The sequence below is a fragment of the Nematolebias whitei genome, chromosome 7, assembly GCF_014905685.2.
Source record: "Nematolebias whitei isolate Nwh7 chromosome 7, NemWhi1, whole genome shotgun sequence".
NCBI classification, from domain to species: Eukaryota; Metazoa; Chordata; class Actinopteri; order Cyprinodontiformes; family Rivulidae; genus Nematolebias; species Nematolebias whitei.
The window spans coordinates 12,150,713-12,158,552 of NC_056504.1; the positions used below are offsets into that span (position 1 = coordinate 12,150,713).

General features: G+C 43.0%; 1 protein-coding gene across 2 annotated transcripts; it reads left to right on the plus strand.

Moving 5' to 3' along the window:
* Window positions 1-259: 259 nt before the first annotated feature.
* Window positions 260-7,606, plus strand: cidec (cell death inducing DFFA like effector c). Of its 2 annotated transcripts, XM_037679257.1 has the most exons (7): window positions 260-316; window positions 2,474-2,542; window positions 2,617-2,770; window positions 5,718-5,867; window positions 6,332-6,522; window positions 7,178-7,240; window positions 7,323-7,606. In XM_037679257.1, the coding sequence occupies exons 2-7, from the start codon at window positions 2,478-2,480 to the stop codon at window positions 7,387-7,389; spliced, it is 690 nt and encodes a 229-aa protein (XP_037535185.1). In that variant the 5' UTR covers window positions 260-316; window positions 2,474-2,477; the 3' UTR covers window positions 7,390-7,606. The 2 variants fall into 2 exon arrangements, with proteins under 2 accessions (XP_037535185.1, XP_037535184.1); XM_037679256.1 differs by having other exon boundaries at window positions 7,178-7,606.
* The last annotated feature ends 234 nt before the right edge of the window (window positions 7,607-7,840 follow it).

Genomic DNA, 7,840 nt, shown 5'->3' on the forward strand with positions numbered 1-7,840 from the left:
TGCCGGTGGAGGAGGCGGGGGAGGGAAGAGGCATTAAAACCATAACGATCTGTCAAATTTATCAAGCTGTATTGCGTCTGATTCACGGATTAGATACTTATTAAAGTATAAAAATAATATTATCAACTAACAAATACATCTAGATCACACTGCTGCTCTGAGTCTGAACAGCACGTGGTGTTCAGGTGTGTTTGACCGCTCTATGCGGTCATTGAGGGGGATTTGCAGGCTCCGCCCACTCCGTCAAGGTGCGCCGGGGTGTAAATGGTGCGAACCCAGACTTGCGCGCGACGAACTTCACGGGGACGGAGCAGAAGTAAGTGCGGATGATGCACAGCGTCCTTTAAACATCTTTTAGAACGCGGAATTTATTGATTTGTTTATTTATTCTGTTAAAGTTACTGTCTTTGGAAGAATGTTGAGCTCGTGAGGGTTTTAATCTGCTGCAGAGAAATTAGTGCGAGTTGAGCCTGATAAAACAAACTCAGTTCCTGATCTGTGGTGTGCAAATGAAGCCATGAAGCAGTGTTTAACCACTTCACAATGTGCTGAAAATGGGTTCATTCATTCATCGTTTAAAGCTTGGTATCTGCGCCATCTAGCGGCTAAACAGCAGACAGCAAACGATGAAACCAAACTGGTGGTTTTGTTTTTAGTAATTATGTGATGAGATTATGTAAATGTAGTTCAGTCATGCCTGGGGATCCAGAGGGTGAGCTGGGGTGGTGGTGTGTGTGTTTTGTGAAACTTCTGTACACCAACACTGATCCGTTTGATGTAGCCAAACGCTTCACGGACTAAACTTTAAAATGGTCTGTAAGTCAGATGTCCTGATGCTGATTAAAATCTTTACTGCGCTCTATTCTGATCATAAATTACTAACAAGACTTGTGAAGGACTCAAAGGCCACTGAGGAATGAGTGCAACTCCATGCATCATGGCAGATGACGCTTACACCTGTAAAATAAGAGTACAAACTTTAAGCAGAACTCCCCTTGAGCTGTCAAACTGATTTTTTTATTTATCTATCTATATATATATATATATATATATATATATATATATATATATATATATAATACTTTTTTTTTTATTTTTTTTTTATTTTTTAAATTCAGTCTGAATGTTTGACGAAAGCAGACTGCTGCCAAAGTCCACACAGACAGGAACACACTCAGGAGATGAATGATGTGCTTTTAAAAAATTACTCCAAATTAAGTCGATGCTAAAATTGTAATTAAAAAATCTGCTAATGATTCATGTAATGAGTTGCATGAACTTTTTTTTTTTTTTACATGCAGAAAAACGCTCGTGAAACGTAAACTCTAGTGAGAACTTGAACTTGTAAATTTTTTTTTTTAACATGTTGAAAAGGGGTACTTTCTAATAGACTACCTTTTTTAGATTTTCACAATATTTATACATGCTTAAAATATTATTACACGTAACGATGTGCAAAAATATTCCTAAATATAATTCTTTGAATTTCGGCTGAAATCTGTCCTGTTTAATTTGAAGGCTCCCTCTATAACAACCCTTGCTCTGTTGGTTTAAATATTTCTGCCCGTCGTCGTCGTTTGTTTCAGCCTGCAGAGCTCTGACGTGAGTCTGTTCCATTTGTGGATGAAATTGTGTGATGATTTGATAACAACACAGGTCTGAACACACCTGACGCTCTATGTTGACATCAGGTCCTGAACTTTAACCATGAGCTCATGAGGAGGTTGTTAGGAGGTCCCCATCTTGATGATAAACTTCCTTGATCATTGACAGATGGAATAACGAGTCATAATCTCTTAAGTTAGTCTTTATGAAAAAGATGCAGAAAATCAAAACTTTTTTTTATAACTTTGGACTCTTCTGGTCGAGACGGAGCTCTTTAATTCTAACGTGGTCTTTGCACCTTTTTCATACCAGAGCTTTAAGCTAAGGTCATCACAGGTTGCCTGCTTCACAACAGATTTTGCTAACACAGGAAGCACAGACATGGGGGTGAAAACACGATTGCCCTTTCCCCTTCACTGCCTGGGATGGCATGCTCAGTTTGGACTGCGTCACGCTGAGTCGAGGTCAGCAGGGAGTGTCTGTGGAGAGTTTCCCAATAAATGTGAGGGAAAGCGGCGCAGCTGTCACCAGCACAAAGTTCATTGACCAAGTGGTGCAACGAGAGCGGAGCGTGTTAAAGCTGTGGTTAGGAGGTCTGAACCGAGCTTCACAGAGAAGACAGCCTTCACACGGATTTGTTTCTAATCGTTGAGGACTTCCTTTGAAGGACGGTCACATTATTTTTGTAAGACTTTTTTTATTTTGAGTATTTGTTCAAATTTTTATTTGAACATTTTTTATTGTAATTTGACAAATTTTGATATAGGAGAAACTAGATAGTGTGATGTTCATAAGAAGAATGTAATGATGAATCTGAACATTTAAAAACAGAATTTAAGAAAACTTGTAAACTCTTCTGTCGTCACAGATCAATGTCCTCTCAGATGGATTATGCCAAGAAGTCCTTCAGCCTTCTGACTCCCTCCAGCCTGTCCAAGTAAGAACCGTGATCTACCAGAAGATGAAACCACCTGCGTACAGTCAGATTTATACTCGTTCTTCTCGTTTTAGGGTTGTGACGTCGAGCGTCTCAGCCAGTGCCTCCATGACCCAGCAGCTCCTGTCGGGACGAAGCCTTCGACCCAAACCCTTCAGAGTGACGAACGCTGACAGGAGTGTGAAGAAAGGCATCATGGCAGAGTCACTACAAGATCTGATGAACAAGGTGAGAGAAGTGCTGAATAAAGGGTGACACCATGAGGAGGGTTACATTTATGGGATGTAAGCAGTACTGCCCATCGTTACAGTGTCTGACCGCCCTGGGGCACATTGTTGAACACATCGTACTCTGCACTTATTCCATATTGTTGTATCCGTTTTAGACATTTTCTTACTCTGTAAGCTTTCATCTTAACCAAATCCCAATCCTACAATAAATGCTGATTATGTAAGCTCTATAACCACATTTATGTTTTTTTTAAAGTAATCTCTAATTATCTTTAACTGGAGGTCCAAACCCTAATTTGAACCAATCAGATGAGCGGATCTTGGAAATATCGACGACTGTAGTCCCTCATTTTATTTGCGGGCATTGCGTTCTGGACCTCCACAACAAGTGAAAATCCACAAAGTAGGGACGTTCTAATTATTCTAGTATTTTTGTTTTATTTTTATATAGGCTTTATAAACCCTTCCCACACTCTTGCAATGTTCTAAACTCTTAAACCTAGGTAATTGTAACATGTACAGGTCCTTCTCAAAAAATTAGCATATTGTGATAAAGGTCATTATTTTCCATAATGTAATGATAAAAATGAAACTTTCATGTATTTCAGATTCATTGCACACCAACTGAAATATTTCAGGTCTTTAATTGTTTTAATACTGATGATTATGGCATACAGCTCATGAAAACCCAAAATGCCTGTCCCAAAAAATTAGCATATTTCATCCCACCAATGAAAGACAAGTGTTTTTAATGCATGAATGACTGCTTCAATGCGGCGTGGCATGGAGGCAATCAGCCTGTGGCACTGCTGAGGTGTTATGGAGGCCCAGGATGCTTCGATAGCGGCCTTAAGCTCATTCAGAGTGTTGGGTCTTGCATCTCTCAACTTTCTCTTCACAATATCCCACAGGTTCTCTATGGGGTTCAGGTCAGGAGAGTTGGCAGGCCAATTGAGCACAGTAATACCATGGTCAGTAAACCATTTACCAGTGGTTTTGGCACTGTGAGCAGGTGCCAGGTCGTGCTGAAAAATGAAATCTTCATCTCCATAAAGCTTTTCAGCAGATGGAAGCATGAATTGCTCCAAAATCTCCTGATAGCTAGCTGCATTGACCCTGTGTTTGATAAAACACAGTGGACCAACACCAGCAGCTGACATGGCACCCCAGACCATCACTGACTGTGGGTGCTTCACACTGGACTTCTGGCATTTTGGCATTTCCTTCTCCCCAGTCTTCCTCCAGACTCTGGCACCTTGATTTCCGAATGACATGCAAAATTTGCTTTCATCCGAAAAAAGTACTTTGGACCACTGGGCAACAGTCCAGTGCTGCTTCTCTGTAGCCCAGGTCAGGCGCTTCTGCTGCTGTTTCTGGTTCAAAAGTGGCTTGACCTGGGGAATGCAGCACCTGTAGCCCATTTCCTGCACACGCCTGTGCACGGTGGCTCTGGATGTTTCTACTCCAGACTTAGTCCACTGCTTCCGCAGGTCCCCCAAGGTCTGGAATCGGCCCTTCTCCCCAATCCTCCTCAGGGTCCGGTCACCTCTTCTCGTTGTGCAGCGTTTTCTGCCACACTTTTCCCTTCCCACAGACTTCCCACTGAGGTGCCTTGATACAGCACTCTGGGAACAGCCTATTGTTCAGCAATTTCTTTCTGTGTCTTACCCTCTTGCTTGAGGGTGTCAATGATGGCCTTCTGGACAGCAGTCAGGTCGGCAGTCTTACCCATGATTGCGGTTTTGAGTAATGAACGAGGCTGGGAGGGGGGGCAGGTGGCGCCTCCTCGCTCAGAAGGCCTTGTGGGCTGGCAGGCAGCACTCTGACCATTGAGCCTGGAGGTCCGGTTCTAATCTGGTTTACAGTCGGTTCCATGCGGCTCTCTGCATCCACTGGGTGCCAAAGTCACTGTGCATAGGACCAAACTTTTTTGGATTGGATCAAAACTTTCCCTCCATTTCTGCAGAAAGCAACAGCAGGAAGCACCGTTGCTTCTGGGAGATGTAGTCCTTTTGAGTGGCGATAATGTATGCTTATTGAGAAAACTACGCAGCACGGTGGCGCAACTGGTAGAGCTGCTGCCTCTCAGCGAGCAGGTCTCTGGTTCAAACCCCGGTCCAGGGGCCTTTCTGGGCAGAGTTTGCATGTTCTCTCCGTGCATGTGTGGGTTTTCTCCGGGTACTCCGGTTTCCTCCCACAGACCAAAAACATGCATGTTAGGTTGATTGGTAACTCTAAAAAAAAAATTGTCCCTAGGTGTGAGTGAAAGTGTGAATGGTTGTTTGTCTCGTTTGTCTCTATGTGGCCCTGTGATGGACTTGCGACCCGTCCAGGGTGTACCCCGCCCCTCGCACAGTGATTGCTGGACATGGGCACCAGCGACCCCCGTGACCCAAAATGGAATAAGCGGGTAAAAGAAAATGGATGGATGGATGGATGAGAAAACTACAAAATGGTGGCGCCTGTCCAAAGTATTTTTTTTTATTAACTTTTTACTGTATCCCGTACTGTCCCAATCATGTGTCGTGTACGATCTTTTTTTTTTTCTTCTTTTTTCTCTACAATCTTACTTTGAAAAACGGCGAAAGACCGAGTCTGCAAAAATCGAACCGTGAAGTTGCGAGGGACTACTGTGTATAGAAAATATTTAGAGGCCCGTGTCAGTTTGCTCCTCTTTTACCCAGGAAAGACTGGGATTAAAGGGACCAAAGCTGAACATGTACAAAGTTGTGAAGGAATGAAGTAATCCTCACTCGTCTGACTCTTGTACATGTTTTAAACTTATGGTCCAAGTTAATGAGAGCAACATGTCGTATCAGACTCTGTGATAACACTACATTGTATTTATAGGCAAACGTGGTTAAATCTTTTGTTTTTCTTTTCTTTGGAGCTTCGGCTGCTTCCTGTCCCCCCACAGTTGCATAACTCGTTGTCTGGTCTTTCAGGTCAGTTGCTCGTTGACTGTAGACTGCATCAGCACACTGGTTCTGGATGAAGACGGTACTGGTGTGGACACAGAGGAGTTCTTCCAAACGCTGCCAGAGAACACGGTTCTGATGGTCCTGGAGAAGGATCAGAAGTGGAACCCTCATCCAGTAAGGCTCTTATTACAGTAGCTGTCACCAGATGGCAATCTTCTCCAGTTTGTGGCCCTCTATCCACAGAGCAGAGCTTTGTGTACTGATTTTCTGTTCAGCATTTGTTATAAAACAGGAAAACAATACTTTGATATGGCTTTATGGATGTAGTCTACTTTTAAATATTGTTTGTAAAGCCAGAAGAAACGTCAAAGGTTTACTTATTCATAATGTTTAAGACTTCAATGTTTAAGACCCAGCAGTGTGATTTTAAATATTTTTTTTAACAGAAAAGTAACAGTTAAATAAAAACAGTAGTGCATGCAGTAATTCACCTGAAACGTTTAATGGTGACCTCACCTTCTTGTTGTGGTTTTACCTCTTAATTGAGCCTCAGTATGTTTTTTAGCAGCTCGTTCAGCTGCTATTGGAAAAACAAAAAGCTTCTGCGCTGACCTACCTCGTGTCTCGTCTCCTCACAGAACAGCCCCTCCAGGTATCAGCACATCGAACGTTTTCGGCAGCACCGCACAGATGTGGCCAAGCTGACCCTTGACCTCTACAAGAACAACCCCAAGGACTTTATTGGCTGCTTGAATGTGAAAGCTACCCTGTACGGAGCGTACACGGTGTCCTACGATCTGCGTTGTTATGCAGCCAAAAAGATCCTGAAGTGAGTAAAAATTACACGAGTTGAACTAGCTGCTAAAGGAAAGATGTAATTGAACTATGGATTAAAATGACATGTTTTTTTTTTTTCTCTGTTTTGCAAATTGCAAACTACTTTTCCTGCCGTAGCTCCAACACTTCAGTGTTTTGTTCTTCTCCCAAACTGGACATCAGCAGGGTATTTAGTACTTGATGTCCAGTATTGTTGGCAAGTCCCTCTTAATGCTGAAAAGGAAGTTGTGATTTGAGTGTTTGTTGTAAAGCGGTGAGAAGAACAAAGGTTTTACATGGATTAATTTCATCAGGAGTTATGTCATTGCTGCAGGTTTTCAGCTCTGACACTGATCCTCGGAGGATTATAGTTTGTCCACTTATCAAATATGATGCTCCTGTCACTGTTTTTAAAAGATATCAGGTTTTCAGCAACAGTTTTAAGTTCATCTGTTGCCAAAAAGACATTTTGATCTACCTGTTGGACTTTACTCGTGCTCCTGGAACATGTTTTTATTTTGTCATGAACTGGATTAAGGCGTGTTGTACATATCGTGTTGCATCAGTGCTGTACATTTATGTCCAGCTGTGTGTTCTGCACATGGGAATTGACTGCTTATGTCCACACTCACACTTTTTCTCCCCTGTGTTTTGCCCTGTGCCTGCAGGGAGGCTCTCCGGTGGACCATCTTCTCCATGCAGGCCACGGGCCACATCCTGCTGGGCTCCTCCTGCTACATCGAGCAGCTGCTGGAGGAAGAGGAGCAAGCTGAGAGGAGACTGGCGCTGCCGCAGGAGAGCCGGATAAGGCAGCTGCAGAGTCTTCTGCTGGGAAAGGGCTCCCACTGATGATGGTGTGGTGGACATGCTATCCTCCTAGATTTAGGTCACAGTGTTGATGACACGGATACAACAGATTAGTAATCCGTCTCTCAAGTGTAATTTATTAATGTGTCATGGATTACAACAGTTAGTGTTTTTGCTCTGTTACATTTATTTGACTCGTGTATGAATAAGGCACCAGGTATTTTCTCTGAATGCACTTTTACTCATGTAAAACTTTTCCTACAGAACCATAATAAATAAAATTAACTTGTTTTAATTTCTCATCCCTGTTGGTCGAACAGTCTGCGCTAGATTCTCAGTTTGGTTTTGAGCATGGAGTCCATTTTTTGGGCCGTCTTTGCAGTTCCAGATCATGCTCTGTGTAATTGGCACCAGGTTTAGATGTTGCTCCCACGCCTCTCTAATTGTCCCCCTGGTTCGTGCCGTCCTGTCAGCTGCAGCCTGCCTCTCCCTCAAAAATTGGGAGGAAAGAGCCGGCAGCTGCA